Below are 24,552 nucleotides of genomic sequence, written 5' to 3'. Positions count from 1 at the left end.
AAGCCAACTGATGAAACCCAGAAAACATGGCCAGAAAATGCTGTCGGTTTAAGGGACCACGTTGGGAGGATAAATATATATTTTCTGTAATGGCTACATTTCTCTGGACCTTCATGTGGACATGAAGTCATTATTGAATTGTAGTAAAATCGCTGTCACATCACAACTTTATTGTGCCCTACAGGAGCAAGAAAAAAATCATAACCAATCTTAAAACCATTTAAGAAATTAAGTTGCAACCTCAATACTACAATTCTCACTTGATTAAATTTTGCCATGAAATAGAGTACCCTTTTCCTCCATGAAATAACTCCAGAGAACCTCTTATACCCGCATTACTGTATATACCATTCCACTGCCAAGAATTGCCTTAAAGATGGCGACAGCAGAAGACTAATACAGCAGGGCCACATCCAGTCTCATCTTTACTGCAATTACCGGACTTTCATAATGACTCCTATTAAAGGGGGCTCATCAGCTTTGTTTGCTCTTTTTATGCAAAAAAAAAGAAAGAAAAAAAAAAACAGACCAATAAACCTACAATTTTATTGCAAAACAGTAAAATCAGAAAGGTCATTAAATAGCAAATATATTTCTATATGGTCAGAAGCAAAACAAAATTAATGTAAAAAAAAGAAAATGAAAACTGATTGAATAATTCTAATGAATGCTTTGAAAACTGTGTAATGAATGAACAATGAATGACTGACTGACTATGCAACCGGAGTGGTACGTGTTTAGTAAGAACTGAAAGTACAAGGCACATACAAGATACCACACAACATATTGTCCATGATGCACGGTTATAAATCACCCTCACCTACCTGAAGCCCTGTCAGGGCCACCATGTCTCTAGGAGATTGCACATTCGATGGAAGCATTCAGATTTTAGGCACACACAAAAATGAGCGCATCGCCAGCAAGGTTAGGGTCGACGTCATGCAGATCCGTGCAGGTAACGGAAGATATCACACATGCAGCAGGGCTTCTCAAACGTAGACAACTTTAAAATGTCTGATCCTGGATGTGCAAGAACACAGCTAATGTGATCAAGGCTCTTTTCTGTAAGGAGCTGCTCCATTCATACTAAAGCAGCTCTAGCTGAAATGCCATCATGGCCTCCATCCAACCCATTATAGATAGGAGACACAATCTGAGAATCATTGAGATGGATCATTCATGTCCATCGAGCATGAAATATTTAGGGTGATCATACTGGGTGCAGGGAAGTAGATGCTACAGCTTTAAGTGAACCTGCCAGCAGGATTGTGCTCAGTAACCTATAGGCATTGTCAGGGGGCGGCACAGTTATACGGATTACAATGATACCTGGTGATGGAATCCGTCTTGTGGTTGTTGTGCAATCTTTATCTTCAGTTTTGAGTTAATGATATGCTCGTACTCAGGGGCGGCCTGTAAGCACGGGGCTGTATGTGGTGCTCTGATTACATATTCATCAGTATGGCTTCTGACAAGTCACTGATCCCTTACTGACCTGCCCCCTATTTTACATACTGCATATAATATTGTGTGTGGGGGGGAAAAAAATTTACATTTATCAAAATGGCGTCAGCGCAGTAGCAAGCACTGCCACCGATGCCATTTTGCTGGAGGAAAAAAAATGGATCCATAAAAATGGTGCCAGCGGCATCTCTCGCTGATAGATGCTTCTGTGCAGGAGTTAATTTTTTTTTCTCCCCACAATACTATATGACTAAATCATAAATTAATATATGCATATTACCCATTGTATCATGCTACAGCGCAGACACTGCAGTCAGCGCCATTTCGATGAATGTTGTTTCCCCCCCCACACACACACACAATATTGTATGCAGTATGTAAAATAGGGGGCAGGTTAGTCAAGGATCAGTGACCTGTCATAGGCCATACAGATGCATATGTAATCAGAGCACCACATGAAGACCCCCACAGCCCCGCCCCAGAATCTCATTAACGGAAAACTGAAAAAGATTAAACAACCACAAGACGGATTTCATCAACCAAAGTATCATTTTAATCAGTATAACGGCATCAACTTGACACGGTCTGTAGTTTAATGAGAAAAATCCTGCCGACAGGTTCCCTTTAAAAGAATCTCCATTATGTTTATAGAGAAGCTTGCTAACAATGGGCTATGTACGGCACAATGAAAAAGATAATGACTCCTCATAAATAGGTAATCTGCCATTAAGAACTCACTAATACAGTTGACTGATGTTATACAATCACTTGGAGATCCACAGTATGTTAATGCCATACATTCATGATATACATTAAAACTACCGTATTTCCTTATTTGGAGAATGGATACCCCTGTATGCTCCCTAACAAAAAATAAAAAAACCCTCAGGTGAAATGTTTAAGGCCATTTTATGCCCAAATGACCTATCAAGCTATGTGGGGAAGCTTGCGTATTTGGAAAACTGGAAGAGGATGCTGATGTGTCACCTACTGCTAGATGGAGAGAGCTGTTTAGCTATTGAAGTCCACACTTACAAATATCTGAACGCCTAAAAAATGGTAACCATACTGGATCTTCATGCTACTGAAGAGACCAGAATAGTCACCCAACAGATTATATAAGAGTACATACATATTGATAATCGTAGTATTTTTAGTCCGATGTGCACTGGTCCCAAAGACTCGATACTGCTCTTTTTGTATTTGTATATACAGAAGAGAAAGTAACTTGAGGATCGATGGTGAGTGCCGCTACTTTTGTTCATCAGTGTCAGAATGCGGATGCAGACAGAAAAGGTTCTGGCCGTTTAACATCTTGCAGCACTTTAACAAGACTCCAGGACATGAAGCCGCCATAGCTAATTCTATCTGTATCATAGAGCCAACATGAACTAATTAAAGATCGACGGTGAGTGCCGCTACTTTCTCTTATATGTGGATATCTGAATTCTGCTGTCTTCATATTGCTGAGAAATAAAGTGGGTTGAACTGGATGACGAAACCGTTGTCCATATACAGCATGTTGTGCAGTATATGGCGAATACAAAGAGCAATTTACCCAACAACGCCAATTCCTGTTCTTGATTCTATATACATGCTCTCTTTTTATTGATGAAGTTTTGCAAAATGCCACATTTCTATTACTAAAGCGGCAATCTACGAGTGGCATTTTGTATGCATTCTCTCACCAACCCATTTGTAGAATTATGTGAAGAGAAAAGATCAATTCAGAATCCTGAAGCACTGGTGCATGTGCAGCTGTATGCACAAGTACAGGGTAATATTCTGCTTTTCCCCACAGCTAGGGCCCGGCCAGCCTCACATGGCTAGAATATCGCAACTCCCTCTACTTCCACTAAACTAAGAACCCAATGATATCTGATGCAATAAGTAGGGTCATGGAATGGTTGAAGGTAATTTCTTTTAAGGGATAGTCACCTATTAAAAACCATCAAATATTCCAGTTAAGTTGTGTGTTACCTGATCTGTATACAATATCCATCTGTCCACTCTCCTAGCCATCTATTCTTCTATCCACCCTTAAAGGGCTCAGCAAGAACATGCACAAAAACAAGGTTAAAACAAAAGTATGGGCCCCAATTGGTGTAATAGCAGCTCGAGTGTTCCCAAGTAAAAAATATAAAAAAGCCAAATACCAATCTTCCTTGAGCGATTTGCAGCCATGCACATGCGGTCACAAAAGTTTACATGCTTCAATAAACCGAGTCTAGGACTTGGGAAGTCTCATTTCAAGAGTGATCGATGTGCTCCCAGTGTTCGCATGGCCATTGAAAGCTCTGGTGCGGTCTTCTGGTTTGTGACCAATACAACACGATGACATCAGACCTTTATAAATGCAGCTGTTTACTTGGAACATCGTCATAATCTATGAAGATCATAAAATATTCATAGACATTAGAAGGCAGATGTATGTACCTATCGCTAGCCAATCTGTGCTTGCAGGTAGATGCGAGGCTCATCGGCTTCCACTCTATATAAAGTATTTGTAGTAGGCTGACCTTATTAATGTTGCTTTTTCCTTGCTGCAAGCAAAGCAATTATGTAACAGGAACAAACACAAAGCTGCAGTCAATCTTCTCCGAGCACAATAAGTGCAGTGTCATTGTCTGAAAGTTATTGGCTTGAACATGTGATGTTCTCCTATAATTTTACAGTTTTAACTAGTGGTTTCTTATAGCTGTAATTTAACATCTATTGGGAGAAAATGCTTGTGTTTTGTCTAATGTTCTGTACTGATGCACAGGAAATCCACATACTCTCACAGAGAAGATAAAGAGGGTTTCCCACATGACCAAAGGGAAGGGAATATTACTTGTACCTCTGAATCTCCTCTATCTGACCTCCCAGGCCACGGATTGTCTGCAGGGTCAGGCACCGGATATCATCTCTTCTGGCCCACGGATTGAGCACTGGAGATGCAGAGCTGGAGTGCTTGGGTTTGGTAGAGGAAAATAATGCTTTTTATATTATAAAGATCTTTTCTTCCAGCCAGTTTTCAAAAAGTGGTGGAAAACTTCTTTAAATATCAGTTTAGTCAAATATTCTAAATTTATTTTGTTTGCTTTTTTAATCTGTCTTTTTAAAAGCACAACTCCAGCGGTTTTTTTTTATTACAGTGTTGGAATGGTGCAACCAATGCAAGTTCTCTGCCCTGGACTTATAGCAATCAGCTGCACTCTTCATCTTTTACCGGCGTCGCTCTGGTCGGTCTACAGCAGTTTGTGACCTGCTGGGTCCAGTGTTTTCTGGGCAATCCAGAAGTCATAACTCAATGTACGTTTCTGAGAGCCAGAAAGAGGTTCTCATAGGCTTGCACTGAGAGCTCGTAGCGTTACCTCTGACATCCGGGCAGTCAGAGGTTGTAGTCGCGAGATAGTAGTGTGCGACTGAAGCAGCGCTGGGAAAAGCTGAAGACAGCAGCTAATCATATGGTTCTGGTAACTGATATCATAGTGCTCTACAGAAAATTAAAGTGATAGTAGAGGTGCACAACACAAAAACTGATGTCGCTAACCAGAGCTGTAACAGCATGTGACCGCTACAAAGATGTGCGATACAGGCAAGAATACCAAAACTGGGCCGCCACAAAGGAAACACATTGTGAAATAAGAGTTCCCCAGCAGAGATCCCATTCCTTCGGCGTAGGTGGTATACCATAGCCATGCCAAGCATGTCCGCAGGGAAATACTGTTAATCAGCGCTAATTAACAGAACATCAATACCTGACCTTGATTCATAAATTTGGAGAAACTATTGCGCTTTGAGGGAAAAATATGAAAGAGGAAGGGGTTCTTTATAAACAGAGAGCAGGGATTCTCCACAACTCTCTTCTAGACGCGTGTCTCCACATCTCTGGCCTACCCTCTGTGGCAGCTTCTGGAAAGATGGTCTCAGGGGTCAGGTACACAAGGACATCCCCTTCGGGAGTGTCCTCTACGTTTGGAGCCGTGCGCAAGTTCGGGGAGCCAGGATTCGAGTCAGTTGCGAGGTCAAAACCATCTGGGATTCAACATAGGAACATTTTAGTGCATTTTTGTAGATACTGCTACTTCATGCATTAGGTTGCTGGTTGTGGATCCAAAATAAGATCAGAATAAAGAAGAAGAAGATCTCAAGTCCATCGACATTTACCAAAATGAAAAACATGAACAGTGTATAACAAGCAAACTAACATACATATTACCAGGCCACCATCAGACATTACCAGCTTAAGGAAGCACTCCCACAAAGATTTGTATTTAAAAGAAATCTGTGTATGAGAGTCTGAAGAGCAGTGACGGCACTCCGGAGAGGAGCAGAATGGCGCTGGCTCCTGGAGAAGGCGCTAGTGGGCGAGGATATTGATACACTCACACTACTTGCACATAACGCACGGACGGATTTAATAAAAACAAAATCTTTATGGGAGGGCTTCATTAATCAATTCAGGACTCCAAATTAAAATAACAATAAAGATTTTTGGTACTCACCGTAAAATCTTTCCCAAAGCCTTCATTGGGGGATACAAGAACATGAGGTTAATATGCTGCCACTTAAAGGCTGACACTAAGGGCTCATACTCACCTGTGAGAAACTTGGATGAGTCTCACATGTCAATACCCAGCACTGCACCCGGCACTCCGGAGCGGAGCGTGCGGCTGCATGTATTGCTATGCGCTCCGATCTGAGGGCTGGGTATTAACATGCGAGACTCATCCGAGTTTCTCGCAGGTGAGTATGAGCCCTAAGGATATACCTCTCCATCAGACTACACCTGGGCAGCCGGTTAGTGCAAAAGAAAATAGGAGGAGCGGAAACCAAGAACCTTCTCATAAAACAACGGAGGGTGCTGTGTCCCCCATTGAAGACTACAAAAGATTTTACAGCGAGTACCAAAAATCTTTACTACTTGGTCACTTCACTGGGGGAATATAGGAACCAAGTGACATCCTGAAGCTCTGCTGCTTGTGGCACCCTTCTGCTAAGACAGGCATCCCTCACTAAGCAAAACTGAATTACTGGGAGGGACAGGTGTAGTCTGGTGGGGAGGAGGCAGATTTTTTTCACTTAGCTGTATTTTTTGTGTCGGCATATTAACCCATCGTTCCTGTGACCCCTGTATTCTTAGTGTCAGCCTTCAGGTGGCCCCCATATTCACATCCTGCTTTGGCACTGCTCTTCCCTATGATGACATGACAGTGTTGTCACATGCCGGCTGCAGCCAATGAGCGGCTGCTAGTCATTTTAGTCATTACTATTTCATTAGAGTGGACATGTGCTTTGACAGATTATCGAAGAGCAGCCGCCACCGCACAGCAACCGCCGCCGCACAGCAACAGCAGCTGCCGCCGCACACCAGCAGCGGCCACCGACGCTCAACAGCAGCCGCCGGCATGGGACAACAAGGTCACATCATCGCGAGAACAGCGGTGCCAATGTCACAGGAACAATCCAGTACAGGAGGTGAATGTACCCAATTTCGGATCCTGAATTGATTATATTGGGGTGATCCAGTAATGGACAATCCTTTTAATACAACTCTGTAGCTTAAAAATCAAATGAACAATGCATGATACATGAATGAAATGACTAACTTATGTAATAAGTAGGGCGTAATCATACCTTGATGTTCACATTATTGGATATACCACATCTAAACAAGCCTTATGTTTTGCAGAAAGATAAGTTTTATACTGGACTGGAGTATGCCTCACATTATACATTAAAACAGAGGTTTTTTTGTTTAAAATATTTAACCATTTTCTATTGAACTCTGTATGAATATTCGTATTGCATATAAGGGGAATATCTCCACGCACATGGATACAACCCGTCCTGTAGAGCAGTGTGCGGCTCCTTGCCCCTCAGCACTATTCATGATCACTGCTCTGTTATGTGCATATATCTAAAGACTATGAAACTTTGAAAGAAAAAAAAAGGTCTAAAAATAGAGTTAAAAAAAGAAGGGATTTTGGTAACAAAAACCCAACCAAAAACGGTAACTATAGTTACAAATGAGCATTTACTTGACACGCTACAAAGATTTTCAACTTGTACAATGGGATCTAAGGGGAAACATTTCTCTTTGTGGAGACATGACAGGCCTGGCATGCCAACTTGTACAATAGAGGAGAATATCAAAAAAGAGACAAGAAAGGGAGAGAATTCACGGATTAAAGTAATTTAGTAAAAACAAACACACAACAAACTAAAACGAACTTTATAAAGCTGCATTAAGATTTCTGCGGGAAGGTACTGAGCGGAGCTCCTTCAATAACTTTGTAGCATTGCTTTAGGAGGTTTTTTTTTTGTTTTTACACTTTTCAGTTTCTTGAATAATGGCTGCTCTACCAAACTAAAGAATGAGAATTAGGATATTTCACACTTGGAGGCCTGAAAAAAAATGTACAGTAAAACGTTCATGAAAATGGGTTGTATAATACGACAGAGGTGTAGGCACATACTCCGGAAGTCTCTTCTCCTTGTATGTAGAGAATATCTTTCAATGTCAGCATGAATACAAGGATTTTACCAGGGCACGACTATAGGGTAGATGTGGAGATAGCAGGCCTCCAGTGTGTATGGATAACTTACACATGTGGTCAAAATTGTTGGTACCCCTTGTTTAATGACAGAAAAACCCACAATGGTCACAAACATAACTTGAATCTGGCAAAAGCAATAATAAATAAAAATGAAAAAATGAAAGTCAGACATTGCTTTTCAACCATTCTTCCACAGAATAAAAAAAAAAAAAAAAAACTCATGAAATAGACCTGGACAGAAATGATGGTACCCCTGACTTAATATTTTGTTGCACAACCATTTGAGGCAATCACTGCAATCAAATGATTCCTGTAACCGTCAATGAGACTTCTGCACCTCTCGACAGGTATTTTGGCCGACTCCTCAAGAGCAAACTGCTCTAGTTGTCTCGTGTTTGAAGGTTGCCTTTTCCAGACGGCATGTTTCAGCTCTTTCCAAAGATGCTCAATAGGATTTAGGTCAAGGCTCATAGAAGGCCACTTCAGCATAGTCCAATGTTTTCCTCTGAACCATTCTTGGGTGTTTTAAACTGTGTGTTTTGTCTCATTATCCTGTTGCAAAATCCATGACCTGCGACTGACCAAGCTTTCTGACACTGGGCAACAGATTTCTCTAGAATCCCTTGATAATCTTGAGATTTCATTCTACCCTGCACAGATTCTAGACACCCTGTGCCAGATGCAGCACAGCAGCCCCAGAACATAACCGAGCCACCTCCTTGTTTCACAGTAGGGACAGTGTTCTTTTCTTGATATGCTTAATTTTTCCATCTGTGAACATAGAGCTGATATGCCTTGCCAAAAAGTTCCATTTTTGTCTCATCTGTCCATAGAACATTCTCCCAGAAGCTTTGTGGCTTGTCAACATGTAGTTTGGCAAATTACAGTCTGGCTTTATTATGATTTTTTTTTTTTTTTTTAACAATGGTGACCTCCTTGGTCGTCTCCCACAACGATGGATGGGGTGATCTGACACTGATGTTCCTTGAGCTTGAAGTTCACCTTTAATCATTTTAGAAGTTTTTCTGGGCTCTTTTGTTACCATTCGTATTATCCGTCTCATTTTTCCTCCTGTGGCCACATCCAGGGAGGTTGGCTACAGTCCTATGGATCTTAAATTTCTGAATAAGATGTGCAACTGTAGTCACAGGAACATCAAGCTGCTTGGAGATGGTCTTGTAACTTTTACCTTTAACATGTTTGTCTATAATTTTCTTTCTAATCTCCTGAGATGACTCTTTCCTTCGCTTCCTCAGGTCCATGTTGAGTGTGACACACACCATGTCACCAAACAGCACAGTGAGTATCTGTAGCCCTATATACAGGCCCAGTCACTGATTCCAAGACTGTAGACACCTGTGATGCTAGTTGTGGATGCACCTTGATTTAACATGTCCCTTTTGTCACATTATTTCCAGGGGTACCATCATTTCTATCCAGGCCTATTTCATGAGTTTTATTTTTTTAAATTCTGTGGAAGCATGGTTGAAAAGCAATGTCTGACTTTCATTTGTCCATTTTCATAGCTTTTTATTTGTTATTACTTTTGTCAGATTCAAGTTATTTCTGTGACCATAGTGGGTTTTTCTGTCATTAAACGAGGGGTACCAACAATTTTGACCAAGTGTGCATACAAGTCTTAAAGGGAACCAGACCTGTGGTTTTGGCAGCATGTATTGGCACTGGCAGCATGATTTCAGCCAGGTATGTTTAACTAAACGATCCAACGTTTCAGAGAAAAAACACATTTTAAAAGATGCCGGGGACCGAGAATAGTCGGAGAGACCAGTCCCCAGTGGCTTTTTCCTCACAGGTCTCTCGCTATGAACACACACACAGGGAGAGAACTGTCATTCCAAAGAAATAGGCAGGATAAAGCAGCAGGGGACCGGCCTTCCAGCTAGTCTCCGGTGGCGTCATTCCCAAGAATGCCATTGTCCTTGGCAGCTTAATAATACATACAGCCCATAGACCGGGAAGCATGCATCAGCTGTCAGGTTCCCTTTAACAATTTTAAAACAACTGTGCAATGTCTGCCCAATGATGGTGTCTGGTATTCACTGGAAAGAGGAGGACCTGCAATACTGCACACAGGTTGTTGTTTTTTTTTCAAGATGGCCCTGCATTCAGAGTTCCTGCAAGAGTAATGACTTGCAGCTTTAGTGCCCTTTCTGGCTCGCTTCGTTACCCTTGTGATGTGGCCAAGAAGCCATTATACTGGCAGGAATGTGAAATCAGCTAGCAGTTAATTTTACCTCCATCCAATAATCAGCCTAGGGATGGCAAAGTCTTCCAAAAATGAAGAAATCAAAAAGGCCAAATCCATCATACTGGTTAGTATACAATGTATACATCTATGAATTAAAGGTACTGTAAGTAATTTGTGTAATAAGCACACAATAAGGATTTTAAATATTGATATTACACAACACAGAGCTAACTAAGACTACTGAAGTTACCTTCTCTCCTCCAACGGTGCCTTCGTATTGAAGCAGTGGTAATAGCTGTTCGAGAGATGCGAGGTACTGTTGGGGTCACTTCAACTTTCAGTACTTTCTGGCCTTGTTGGGAACAGTCAGGGGCATCAAACGGCAATGAGTTTTTCATTGCATTTGCAACCTGGAAAAAAATAGAAAAACATTACTAAACAAACAGATGTGACAGTGTTTTTTACTCTGTATACAGAGCTGAGCACTTTCAACAATTCATGTTTCTCTAGTGCTACAAGAGGATCTGTCATAATAAAGAAAACAGTGACCAGTGTTTGCTCTTAATTTATTTCCACTACATTCCAGAGAGTCTTCTTTTTTTATTTTTTTATTTAATCCATCATAGGGATCCATAGATTTGGGTCTTTATATTCAGTATAACCTTTTCAGGTCTTTACCAAGGGAGGAGTTACTCACAGGATCCTCTGTCTTTAGGCTGCTCTGCATTATTACCCTGTGAGCCACATCTTTTGGTAACGACCATAAAAAAGGAGCACTAATTAAAAGGGCCCATAACTCTGGAACTGTATGGCGGATTTTAAAAAAAGAAAAAGATAGAATACTGCGGGAAAAATAGAGAACAACATAAGAGCTAAAACTGGACATTTTTTCGACCCATTGCCAAGTTGTCTTTAAGGCTGAGTGCACACGTCAGGATTTTCTGCAGCATTTTCCTGAACAAAATCGGACTTTTTCTGCAGGAAATCCGCATGGGTTCTTTCCGAGTTTTTTTTTTTTCTCGCGTTTTTTTCCGGAGCTTCCCAATGCATTAGATAGCAGCAAAAACGGGAAAAATCCACAAAATTAATGAACATGCTGCGTTTTTTTCGTGGAAAAAAATGCATCATGTGCACAAAAATTGCAGAATCCATTAAAAATGATGGGATGCTTATGTATGCGTTTTTTCCGGGGAAAACGGACGAAAAAACGCGTAAAAATCCTGAACGTGTGCACTTAGCCTAAAAAGCGCGTACACCGAAAATAAAATCTTTACCCATACAATCTTAAAACTATTGTAGAACGGATGGTAGATAGAGGGGTCACTTACCAGCAAGGGCTGAGAATAAAGCTCCAGCTGGGCGCGATAGATGATGTCATCCAGAACCTCCTGCCCAAGTTCCCACTCTCCGTTGTATCTGTTCAAGAGACATATTTAGAACAGAAATAATTCTAAGAACTAGGTGAGGATGAACCATGAAAATGTAAAAGACTACAGCATGGTAGCCAGGGCTGTGGAGTAGGAGTCCGTATAAAATGAACCGACTCCTAAAATATATAATACATTGGTACAGTAGTACAATACAGGATGTGCTGAATTTTTGTTCATAACAATTTGGGAAAGTTGTGAAATGTCCTATAAATGTCTGTTCTGTTCCTGATCTAAGGATCTCGGCTTTTAGGTGAGATGAATCTATGCTGCACTTTATGCACATGCTCAGTAATGACCAGTGCTGTCGGGTCGAAGGTTTGGCTTACAGACTCCACAGCCCTAATGGTAGCACAATCTCCCTGCACCTTTATGCAGCCATTGTATGTACAGCGGACTGTGCATTTGACTGTTAATGCAAAAGCTCACCCTTTGGGCAACACATAAAAAAAAAAAAGCAAACACTTGTATGTTTTATCCCATTCTACAATTCTAAGTTGTGCCATACCACTTGAATATGTCATTGTGAAAGGTATACCGTCCAATCAGTGATCATAGTATCATAGCTATTAAGGTTGAAGGAAGACTTAAGTCCATCTAGTTCAACCCATAGCCTAACCTAACATATCCTAACATGTTGATCCAGAGGAAGGCAAAAAAACCCATGTGGCAAATAGTAAGCTCCACATTGGGGAAAAAAATTCCTTCCTGACTCCACATACGGCAATCAGACTAGTTCCCTGGATCAATGCCCTATCAAGGAATCTAGTATATATACCCTGTAACATTATACTTTTCCAGAAAGGTATTCAGTCCTCTCTTAAATTTAAGTAATGAATCACTCATTGCAACATCATACGGCAGAGAGTTCCATAGTCTCACTGCTCTTACAGTAAAGAATCCGTGTCTGTTATTATGCTTAAACCTTGTTTCCTCCAGACGCAGAGGATGCCCCCTTGTCCCTGTCTCAGGTCTATGATTAAAAAGATCATCAGAAAGGTCTTTGTACTGTCCCCTCATAAATTTATACATTAACATAAGATCACCCCTTAGTCTTCGTTTTTCCAAACTAAATAGCCCCAAGTGTAATAACCTATCTTGGTATTGCAGACCCCCCAGTCCTCTAATAACCTTGGTCGCTCTTCTCTGCACCCGCTCCAGTTCAGCTATGTCTTTCTTATACACCGGAGACCAGAACTGTGCACAGTATTCTAAGTGTGGTCGAACTAGTGACTTGTATAGAGGTCAAATTATGTTCTCCTCATGAGCATCTATGCCTCTTTTGATGCATCCCATTATTATATTTGCCTTTGTAGCAGCTGCCTGACACTGGCCACTGAATATGAGTTTGTCATCCACCCATACACCCAGGTCTTTTTCATTGACGGTTTTGCCCAGAGTTTTAGAATTAAGCACATAGTTATACATCTTATTACTTCTACCCAAGTGTATGATCTTACATTTATCCCCATTAAAGCTCATTTGCCATTTATCAGCCCAAGCTTCTAGTTGACACACTATGTAGGGCAAATTTGGTAATTCATTTCCAGGAGAAGAACAGGCGCTTGCACAACAGAGAATTCTAAGAACAGATGACATAGAATCGGAATTTTTGGGGAAATACAAGTTTTTATTACAACATGCAATCTAGGAGAGCTGCAGATGCTCTTTATATAAATCATACATGTGGTGTGATTTTTAACCCCTATCTGTTCAAAACAGCTGACATGTCCCGGCTTTGATGCGGGCTCACCGCGGAGCCCTGCATCAAAGCAGGGGATCTGACCTCAGACGTACTATCCAGCCCGAGGTCAGATAGGGGTTAAAATGCAATAACGGGCGATCAAAAGCACCAAAATGCTATCATTAAATACGCCAGCTCGGCACGCAAAAAATAAGCCCTCAACCGACCCCAGATCACGAAAAATGGAGACGCTACGAGTATCGGAAAATGGCGCAATTTTTTTTTTGTTTTTTTTTTGTTTTTTTTTAGCAAAGTTTGGAATTTTTTTTCACCACTTAGATAAAAAGTAACCTAGTCATGTTAGGTGTCTATGAACTCGTACTGACGTGGAGAATCATAATGTCAGGTCAGTTTTAGCATTTAGTGAACCTAGCAAAAAAGCCAAGCAAAAAACAAGTGTGGGATTGCACTTTTTTTTGCAATTTCACCGCACTTGGAATTTTTTTCCCGTTTTCTGTTACATGGCATGGTAAAACCAATGGTATCGTTCAAAAGTACATCTCGTCCCGCAAAAAATAAGCCCTCACATGGCAAAATTGACGGAAAAATAAAAAAGTTATGGCTCTGGGAAGGAGGGGAGTGAAAAACGAACACGGAAAAACAAAAAATCCCAAGGTCATGAAGGGGTTAAAGGTAGTAGTCTTTGTTTTCCTCTGTATTATATTATGACAGCAGGGTTTGGAGACCTTCCAATTCTTTTTAGAACAAACTTGCTGCTCATATCCACTACATCTCTATAAAATGCCTCTATAGTGTTGTATCAAACAAGTGTCCACACACTGTACGGGCAAATGCAGTATTCTAGCCATCTGCCTACATTACACTAGGAGTGCTCTTACATATGGAAAATGGAACTCAATATTCAAAGTAAAAATGAGCATTTGTAAAGTTTCCTTATCCAGCGGATGTCCCTAATAGTTTCTGATTTTTTTTTAATATAACCACTGATGAAGTATAAAGCTAGTCTAAAAAAAGTCTTAGAAATTACACAACAAAGTGTTTATATAAGACGCATCCAAACTTATTATGAGTAAGATTATATTTCTCAAGTAAGGGACAGCAATAAAAGGTTCTATATAACAAGAATTTTAGATCCATAATTTGTGAAAATTACTAGTTTCCAACTGTATTGGTCCTTTCAAAACAGGATCTACTTTGGATATTAGAGAAGACTTACATGGCGTGATAAACACCAGTGAGCAGCTGGACCATGAAGGCAGGATCCAACACTACACGACCACACAATTCCTTCCAGCGTTTTTCATGCTGCCTTGGAAAGCCACTCACGCACAATCTGGAGCGAAGAGAAAAAAATTACTTCTTTCTCATTCAATTTTAATGAGATGTTCACATCAACTAAAAAGTATTTCATCCGGCATTGGGCGAGGCAACTGTAGACCTAGTGATCAAAATCAATACCGCAAGGAGACCTCTCCTAATGAAGACAAAGGCAAGTGCTACTTTTACAATATATTGGAGCAAAGTGATCTCAATTATAGAATAATGTATTATTCACAGCTTTTAAATGCAGATGTCAGGTATGTAATAGCAAGTGTTATAGAGGGTCATGTGTATTCAGTCAATGCCCAAAGTTTTGAGACTGACAAATTTGGGTTTTCACAAAGCTTGCCGTTTTAGTTTTTAGAGTGGCATTTGCATTAACTCTAGATTGTTATAACAATAATCTTTATTTTTGATATAGCGCTAACATATTCCGCGGCGCTTTACAGTTTGCACACATTATCATCGCTGTCCCCGATGGGCTCATGTTATGAAGCATGATCAGATGACTTGCCAAAAATGAAAAAGTTAAAAGCTTGGGAGGGGTTAAAAAAAGTTCAATCAAGGAGAACCTCTGCAAGGAGTTTGAATGTTCTCCCTTCCACACTCCAAACATATACCTATAGGGATTTTATGTTGTGAGACCCAATGGGGGACAGTGAGAATGAAAATGAACGCTTTAAAAAGGTCCATAAGATAAAGGGATACATTGCTGAGGGTTCTGACCATTGGAACTCCCAGCTAGCCTAAGATTTGGATCTACAGCCCTATTCTGAATGGAGTGGAGGTGAGCATCCATGGACCTCAATTCCACTCATTGTCCATGGGGCTGTCAGAAACAGCGAAGAACTATACTGGGCTCTCCAATAGACGATGCATGGAGCAGAGGCTGAGCATGCAAATCTCTGTTCCAATTAGACGAGGCTGCAGAGCTCCAAACTCTGCACCACTGAGGGTCTTAGTGGTCGGACCCCCAACAACCAGCAAATTATCCCCCACTATGCAGATGGGGAATAACTTGAATTTTGCCCCCTTTGCCTATTAGTTTCATTAGAGTTTCTAGCCATCCACTGGTCTTCCTTACCTGGAGCCCATCCTGCAAAGCGACTGGTAGGAAGAGGGCGGCATATACACAATTGCAGAGTTGTAGCACAACATAAGAAAACTTAGTACTTCAAACCTGTAAAAGAGTGAAGTGCTGCAATGAACAACAACCACAACATTTAATATAAATCGAGTTCATTGTCAAAATCCCGACTTACCTGTTCTGCGCAGTAAAAGTTTCTCTCTGGGGGTGAAGATCGCTATAAACCACTCTGATGAGATCGTGCTGGCTCAGAGCTCCCTCTGTCAGAGCCATGGACCCCAAAGATGACGGCTAATGCCACAAACGGGGAGAAAGAAATGACTAAATAAATCAGAGTTGTAAATGATTTTTCCTTGTCCATCTATGAAACTATTATTAGTGAGGCACAATACAGTGGCGGGTCCCGGGTGCCTTGCAGCACTCAGGTTTCGGGGGTCTTGTATTTATCAGAAGCAAAAAAATTGCTTCAAGATAAATTGTGACCGACCCATTCATGTAAATGTGGATTGCACAAATACTATGTATACTGCAGAAAAAAAACTCATTCAGATGTATGGGACTCATTTTAAGTTGCAGAATCAAACCTGCCACATACAGACACACACTAAATGCAATGTTAAGTTAAAGTTTTTCCAGATCAATGCAAATTACAAGCGGAGAATCTATAAAGGGTGCATGGGAGCAACTCAGGAGTAAGACACATCAAACAGCGGGTAAGGGGATGGGTAGGACACATGATTAAAGCTACTCTGGGCGGTCACCATAGCTGTGGACAGAGGCGTCAAGTCAGGTCCGATCAAGCAAAGGGGCACTGCTGTATGGTAAAAATGTGGATAATGTTTCCGTTCCCTTCTCTTACCTCATGATATATTGAAGGCTTGGATAATGACGGAATAGTGAAAGACAACACCTTATTGTTTCCATCTTTATCAGCGATTTCCTGTAAATAAGAGAAGATCTTATTATTTCTAGCTATTCCAATAGAGTGCATGAAGTTAAATCGCCCGTGACGCTCAAAACTGCCATCTGTCAATGATGGGAAATTAAAATGTATTGTAAAATGGCTAAAAAAAAAAAAACTACACCTTTTTTGAGGACAGGTGCCTCTGGAGAACAGACTCTGGTTTAGGCAAGTTTCACACTTGTGTTTTAAAACGCATGCGTTTTTTAAAAAAAAAAACGCATGGTGAAAAAATGCATGTAAACGCGTGCAAACGCTGCGTTTTTTTTAACACATGCGTTTTTGCATGTGGTGAAAAAAAGCGGCGTTTTGACGCGTTTACATGCGTTTTTTCATGCGTTTGCGTTTTTTTAAACGCATGCTGAGAAATGTGTGACAGCTGCCAATCATCAAAATAAAGTAAAAAACCCTCTATAACCAGAAATAGTTAGGGTTAGGGGTAGGATTAGGGGTAGGGATCATAACCCTAACCCTAAAGGGATCCTAACCCTAACCCTAAAGGGATCCTAACCCTAACCCTAAAGGGATCCTAACCCTAACCCTAAAGGGATCCTAACCCTAACCCTAATTAGGGTTAGGGGTAGGGTTAGGATCCCTTTAGGGTTAGGGTTAGGATCCCTTTAGGGTTAGGGGTAGGGTTAGGGTAAGGATCCCTTTAGGGTTAGGGGTAGGGTTAGGGTAAGGATCACTTTAGGGTTAGGGGTAGGGTAAGGATCCCTTTAGGGTTAGGGGTAGGGTTAGGATCCCTTTAGGGTTAGGGATAGGGTTAGGGATAGGATCCCTTTAAGGTTAGGGATAGGATCCCTTTAGGGTTAGGGTTAGGATCCCTTTAGGGTTAGGATCCCTTTAGGGTTAGGGTTAGGATCCCTTTATCACCTTTATGGTGGGGGGTGGCATATCAGTGTGTTTTCTGTTTTTTTTTAATAAAAACGCATGCGTTTTTAACGCAAACGCATGTGCTTAAAAACGCATGCGTTTACATAGACATCAATAGGTTTTTTGCCGCGAAAAAACGCATGCGTTTTTTGCGGCAAAAAAAAAAACGCCGCAAAAATTACTACATGTTGCATTTCTGCAACACAACACATGCAGAGAAAAAACGCATGCGTTGCAAAAACGCGTCAAAACGCATGCAAAAAACGCATGCGTTTTTAATGCTAAATATAGGGGAAAAACGCATGCTTTTTTTGCGTTTTTTACCGCAAAAACGCAAAAAAAAACGCAAATGTGAAACCAGCCTTACATATTCTTTGTCCCAGCACTAGACTTGCTAACCCCATTGAGTGATGCAATTGGGGGCGTCTGTTGTAGGCCCCCATGTCGGCCTTGTGGCTGCTCCTGTGATTTAGCTATATACTGCTGTTGAACTGCAGTATATAGAACAAGAAATCAGGTTCAAGTCTCCTAAAAATGTTAAAATATTGGATGCCGCCAGGGTATTTGACAATGTGGAGTGAGAATTCCTCTGGTCGGTAATGCACAGAATGGGAACTGGACCATAATTTCTATTATATGTGAAACGGTTTTTGATCCAGTACAGATCGGTAAATCCAGAATCTTATTCCCAGCCAGAGAAGGTACGGCTTCTAGGTGGATTTACATGTCGTCTTATTCGACGATTGAATTTCAAAATAGCATGAATCCAATAATCCGATTGTAGAAAGGAGTAAATGTAAAAAGAAAATCTATGTGTAAATATCAAAAAGTATGGGGTCCATGGCTGGGCACTCCGGGACTACCCTCTGGTCGGGTACTTAGTGATTGATTGATGGACTTAGTACCATAACTACATAGAATCCAATGCCTTGTATTATAAATGTAATATGATGGTTCAGAATCTAGGGTAGGGGTCAGAACAGTGAAAATACAATGTATTCCATATAGGATCGGGGGAGGGATATACTTGGGGCGTATATCTAAATAACTCTCTCTGTAAATCCATACACTAAATGGTTTCAATGTTCTTTCCACATCTATGGAACACTGGAAAATCTTTTTTTCGTGGTTAATACCCTATTAAAAAAAAAAAAAAAACACTTAAAAAGCAACAAACTACATCACTCTTCTTTTCCTCCATTAAAAATAAGACATAACAAATAAACTTATTCAGTATCCATACAAGTTCGGATTCATCACATAGGTGATTTCACCTGTAAATGTGATAAAAGAAATTAAAATAAATAAAATGAAATGACAGAATTGCCATTTTACAGTCAGCAGAAGTCCACCAAAAGATACAATAAAAATTGTCCTCAAAAGATGGAATCACTAAAAACATCGGATTGCCAAACAAAACAAGCTCTCATACAGCTCCGCTGACAAAAAAAATAAAATAAAAAGTTTGGGTCTCCAAAAATGGCAAACCGACTTTAAAAATTTATTTTTTATTATTTTAATAGTGAAGAAAACAGGAAAAAAATCAAGAAGAAAATGACCATATATTTAACATTGCTGTATTCATAACGACCTATTCTATTTACAATTCATTTTTACTACACAATGTCGTAAAAACACAACAAAAAACAAAAGGTGGATTAGCATTTTTGTCATTTCCCCACACTTGAATTTTTCCTCTGCTTTCCAGTACATAGTATGATAAAATGAATGGGGTCATTCAAAACTACAACTTTTCTTGCAAAAAAACAAACGAAACACAAGGCCTCATTCAACCATGTTAACAACAACAAAAAGCTATGTCTCTAGGAAAAAGTAGAATAGAGAAAGCGCAAAAATGAAAAGCCGGATTACGTACCGGTAATGCTCTTTTAATGAGTCCACGACAGCACCCCACATGAGAGAGAGGGATCCGCCCATAGGAACAGGAAACCTACAGAATAAAAGGAGGCGGTCCCCTCTCCTCCTCAGTTTAGTTACAGAGTATAAAAAGGGGAACCGCAAAAGTGTTAGTATTCATTCTTATTCAGTCACATAAATTTCTTAACTCTATACAACCATTATTTGTGACCTTAAAGGAAAGAGCTGTGCATAATTTAGGGAGGGTAATACATGGGTGCTGTCGTGGACTCATTAAAAGAGCATTACCGGTACGTAATCCGGCTTTTTACCCTTCGCCACGACAGCACCCCACATGAGAGATTTTCAGAGAGTCATTATTTGGGTGGGATTACTGTATTAAGAACAGCTCTACCAAAGGTCAGATCAGAAGACGTGGACAGATCAAGTCTATAATGGTTGTAGAAGGTAGAAGGTGTAGACCAAGTTGCAGCCTTACATATTAAATGGATCGGTACATCTGCTTGTTCCGCCCAGGAGGAAGCCATGGCTCGTGTTGAGTGCGCTTTTATACCCACTGGAGGAATCTCGCCTTTTGACGTATAGGCCAAGCAGATAGCCTCTCTGATCCACCGAGATATGGTAGCTCTCGTGACCCCATGTCCTTTCTTGTGGCCCTGAAAGGAGATAAACAGAGCCCTACTCTCCCTCCATGTCTGACACCTTTCTATATAAGTCAGGATGGCTCTTCTGACATCTAAGGTGTGGAACTTATGATGTTCTGGAGTTACAGGTGAATCAAAAAAGGAAGGGAGAAATATTTCTTGTGACCTGTGGTAGGTGGACGCTACCTTAGGGAGGTATGAGGGGTCTGGTTTCAGGACTATCCGATCATGAAATATCAGTAAGAAAGGTGGGTCTACTGATAGGGCCTGGATGTCACTAACCCGTCTAGCTGAGGTTAGGGCTACTAGTAAGGCTACTTTATATGTTAGGATTTTTAAAGGTATTGAATCTAATGGTTCAAATGGAGAGCTTGTTAAGGCCTCTAATACTAGATTTAAATCCCACGGAGGTAGACGGGGAATATGGACCGGTTTACTACGTTCACAAGATTTTATGAATCTGGAGATCCACCTATTAGCTGCTATATTGCATCCATATAGGGCTCCTAATGCCGAGACCTGAACTCTTAAGGTATTTACAGATAGTCCTAACTCTCGGCCTTTTTGCAAGAACTCTAGGATAGGTGTGAGTGGAACTTGCTTAGTGAACGGTACCGTGTAGAAGTCTAAAAATGTATTCCATACCCTACTATATATTAGGGTGGTAGATCTTTTCCTGCTCAATAAGAGGGTGTTTACTAGTTCTGTTGAGAACCCTCTGGAACTTAATAGTTGCCTCTCAAATTCCACGCCGTCAAGTGAAGACCTTTCACTTGCGGGTGGAAAAAGGGGCCTTGGTACAGCAGCTCCTTGTCTGATGGGAGGATCCAAGGATCGCATAGGCACATGGTCTGGAGACAAGAGAACCATGGTCTTTTCGGCCAGAATGGTGCAATGAGGATTACTCTTGCCTGTTCCCTCCTGATCTTTCTGATCACTAGAGGAATCAGAGACATTGGAGGAAAGGCATATGCCAGTCTGAACCGCCAAGGATGGTGGAGAGAGTCCAACATATCTGGGTGATCCCTGGTGTTCAGGGAAGCGAACCTTTGTACTTGCCGGTTGTCTCTTGTGGCAAATAGGTCGATTTGTGGTATCCCCCATGCTTCTGTTATCCTTCTGAATATGGATTTGTTTAAGGTCCATTCTCCTTGACGCAACTCGTTTCTGCTGAGGTAGTCTGCCCTGATGTTCTCTACACCTTTGATGTGCAGGGCTGTTAAGGATGTTAGATGAGCCTCTGCCAGCTGAAAGATGTTTGCAGCTATGGTCATCAGACTTCCTGACTTTGTACCACCCTGACGGTTCAAGTATGCCACTGCGGTGGAATTGTCTGAGTAAATTCTTACATTTGTTCCATGAATCTGCGGAAGAAAATGATATAAGGCACATTCTATTGCTTTTAACTCCTTCCAGTTGGAGGAACATATTAATTCTGTCTGATCCCAAGTATTTTGGGCCAGATTGTCTTCCATATGTGCTCCCCACCCAATAGGGCTGGCGTCGGTGGTAATTATTTTAGACGGGTCTATTATCCATGGCACACCTCGTGATAGGTGGTCCATGTCTAGCCACCAGGATAGCGATTCTAAGACATTACTGGAAAGAGTTATTCTACTTTCTAGATAACCGTCTTTCCCCTGAGCCGACAATACTTCGTACTGCAATTGACGGGTATGGAATTGTGCCCAAGGTACAGCAGGGATACATGATGATAATGACCCCAGTAAGGACATGGCCTTCCTTAGTGTCATGTAGGGTTTGCGTATTGCGTCTGATACCTTTGATTGTATAGTCAACCTCTTTGACTGAGGAAGAAAGCATTTCTGACTTACGGAGTCTAGCTGGATTCCTAGAAATGTCTGAACGGTTTCTGGATTCAGCCGAGATTTTTCGAAGTTGACGATCCAACCTAACTCCTGTAGGGACGAGATCGTATTAGATAAACGAGTTTTACATTGAAGTGCAGAGCTTCCTACCACTAGAAAGTCATCTAGGTAGGGTATTATCAAGGTATCTCGTTGGCGTAGATGAGCCATCACTTCTAGTATCACCTTAGTGAAGACGCGGGGAGCCATAGAAAGCCCAAATGGCATTGCAACATATTGAAAGTGACGAACCTTTCCCTCCAGGGTGACTGCTACCCTTAGGTACTGCTGATGTTCGGCATGTATGGGAAGATGGTAATAGGCGTCCTTTAAGTCTATTCCGGCCATGACACACCTAGGGAATAAGAGTTTTATGGTAGAACTAATGGATTCCATTTTGAAGGTATGATTACGCAGGAAAGAATTTAATTTTTTAAGATTTATGATGGTTCTAAATGAACCATCTGGTTTATTAATCAGGAATAAAGGGGAGTAGAACCCTTTCCCTTTTTGATCCTGGGGAACTTCAATCAAGACTTTCTTAGATAGAAGAGATAGGATCTCTATTTCTAGAGCCCTCTGTTGGTCCTGACCTTTTGGAGATGTTATTATGAAGGAATCCCAAGGGATTCGATCAAATTCTAATTTAAGGCCGTATTGCACAATGTCCAGAATCCACTGGCTAGATGTTATCTGTTCCCATTGGGGAAGAAAAAATTTTAATCTGCCGCCTACTTCCTGGTTAGCGGTATTTACGTCTCGGATTATGGGACCCGCTAAAAAAGGCACCTTTTTGCTTTGGGTCCTTCGACTCCCATCGCTCTCTTTGTTCAAGCGGCTTGTTCCTAGTAAAGGGGCGTCTCCTGAAGGCTCTCCTGTAGGATGGAAGATACTGGTTAGGGAAGCCTTTCTTCCTTTCACCTGCTTTATTCAGGAGTTCATCCAGCGTCTTCCCAAAAAGGAACTCACCCTGACAGGGAATCGCACAAAGTTTTGCTTTAGCTTGTGCGTCCCCCTTCCAATTCTTTAGCCAGAGTGCACGCCGGGCTGTGTTGACTAGGCCGGCTGACCTGGCTGCAAGACGTAGCGAGTCCACTGAGGCATCAGCTAGGAATGCTACTGCTTCTTTAATTTGAGGCAATTTCAGCAGGATAGATTCCCTCGAAGTTTTGCCTCTAATCTGTTCCTCCAATTGCTCCGTCCATACTAGTAGAGATCTTGCAGTACAGGTACTAGATATGGCGGGCCTGAACGCCCCCGTATTGACTTCCCATGACCTCTTTAGTAAAGCTTCTGCTTTACGGTCCAGCGGGTCTGTCAGGACCCCTGAATCCTCCACTGGTAGGACCGACTGTTTGGTTGTGGAGGCTACCGCAGCATCAACTTTTGGCACCTTTGACCAGGTGTTTAGGTCTTCATCGCTGAAGGGATAGCGCCTTTTAGAGGATGATGGTAAAAACCCTCTATTCTGCTTGTCCCACTCCTTTTTGACAATATCTTTGATGGTTTGTATGACGGGGAAGGACCTACGTTTCTTCTGTCCTAACCCCGCAAACATTATGTCCTGTGCTGATTTCTTTTCTTTCCCATCTGGGCACCCCATCGTGCTCCTGACAGATTTTATTAAATTGTCCACATTACTGTTGGGAAGACAAAGTCCCCCTTCAGTCTCGGATGAGCTCGGCTGAGATCCCTCTTCGTCTGAAGAAATACATACACCCTCTGACTCCGAACTAACCGGAGACCGGGACCTGCTAGGCTGACGGGTACTGGCGCTACTTGTCTGCGCCAAACCCTGCATCTCTTCTCGGATAATAGCTCTGACATCTGAGGGAGTCATGATATTTTCCTGCCGTAGAGTTTGCATGATACACTCTGCACACAGTTTTTTGGCATAATCATCCGGGAGGGGCTGCGTACATAAAGCACACTCTTTATGCTTAGATTTGTGTGTCCTTTTCTTAGTCTAGAGGAAGGATACAGGAGGAACATATATCAGCATATAGGAAGAGACTCTTTCAAAAACTCACCCAGTGAAGCTGACAGGTACCGGTTCTGGAGGCGGAATTCGTTTGGTGGTAGAACTCTTCTCTGGAGGTCGGCCACCACTCTTTGTGCTGCTCCTCGTGCTTCTCTCCCTGCTGGGAGAGCGCTGTTGCACTGCGGGCAGGTGCGCTTCGTCGGCCGGTGAAGCCATTTGACACACACCGGCCCGACGCTAGCGCTGCATTTTTAAACTTGCCGCCCATTCTCCTGCCTCCCCGGACCAACCCGGAAGTGCTCCCGCGACTTCCGGGTTAGACGCGCCGCTCTCACTCACCATGCGGCCGCCAGAGGCTATTAAGCCGGCCGCTGCAGCGCGCGCGTCCTCACAGTGCCGGCCGGACCTACGGTGACCGGACCCGGACCGTGGATGTTTGGCCAGACGAGGGGGGAGGCTGCAAGCAGGGGCTCCCCCGCCGCTGCTTCTGGTACCGCAGCCCCTGCCGTTCCCACAGAAACCGACGCAGGCGGGTGCATGGCCCAGGGATCCTCTTCATCTGTAGGTAAGCCGGGTCCCTGTAGGAA

At 41.9% G+C, this 24,552-nt stretch overlaps 1 protein-coding gene across 2 annotated transcripts in view; it reads right to left on the bottom strand.

Moving 5' to 3' along the window:
• Positions 1–24,552, bottom strand: part of HYCC2 (hyccin PI4KA lipid kinase complex subunit 2) — a 78,915-nt gene that overhangs the window by 3,685 nt on the left and 50,678 nt on the right. The window contains exons 7-13 of one of the 2 annotated variants that reach the window (XM_069733604.1): positions 16,617–16,697; positions 15,933–16,048; positions 15,755–15,850; positions 14,567–14,683; positions 11,547–11,634; positions 10,469–10,628; positions 5,347–5,484 (exon numbers count right to left, since the gene is read on the bottom strand). In XM_069733604.1, the coding sequence (XP_069589705.1) occupies positions 5,347–5,484; positions 10,469–10,628; positions 11,547–11,634; positions 14,567–14,683; positions 15,755–15,850; positions 15,933–16,048; positions 16,617–16,697 (796 nt within the window). The remainder of the gene's footprint in view (positions 1–5,346; positions 5,485–10,468; positions 10,629–11,546; positions 11,635–14,566; positions 14,684–15,754; positions 15,851–15,932; positions 16,049–16,616; positions 16,698–24,552) is intronic. The other variant, XM_069733605.1, reaches the window with a different exon arrangement.

Source organism: Ranitomeya imitator, chromosome 7, assembly GCF_032444005.1.
Source record: "Ranitomeya imitator isolate aRanImi1 chromosome 7, aRanImi1.pri, whole genome shotgun sequence".
NCBI lineage: Eukaryota > Metazoa > Chordata > Amphibia > Anura > Dendrobatidae > Ranitomeya > Ranitomeya imitator.
This window is presented reverse-complemented; position numbering and strand designations above follow the sequence as displayed.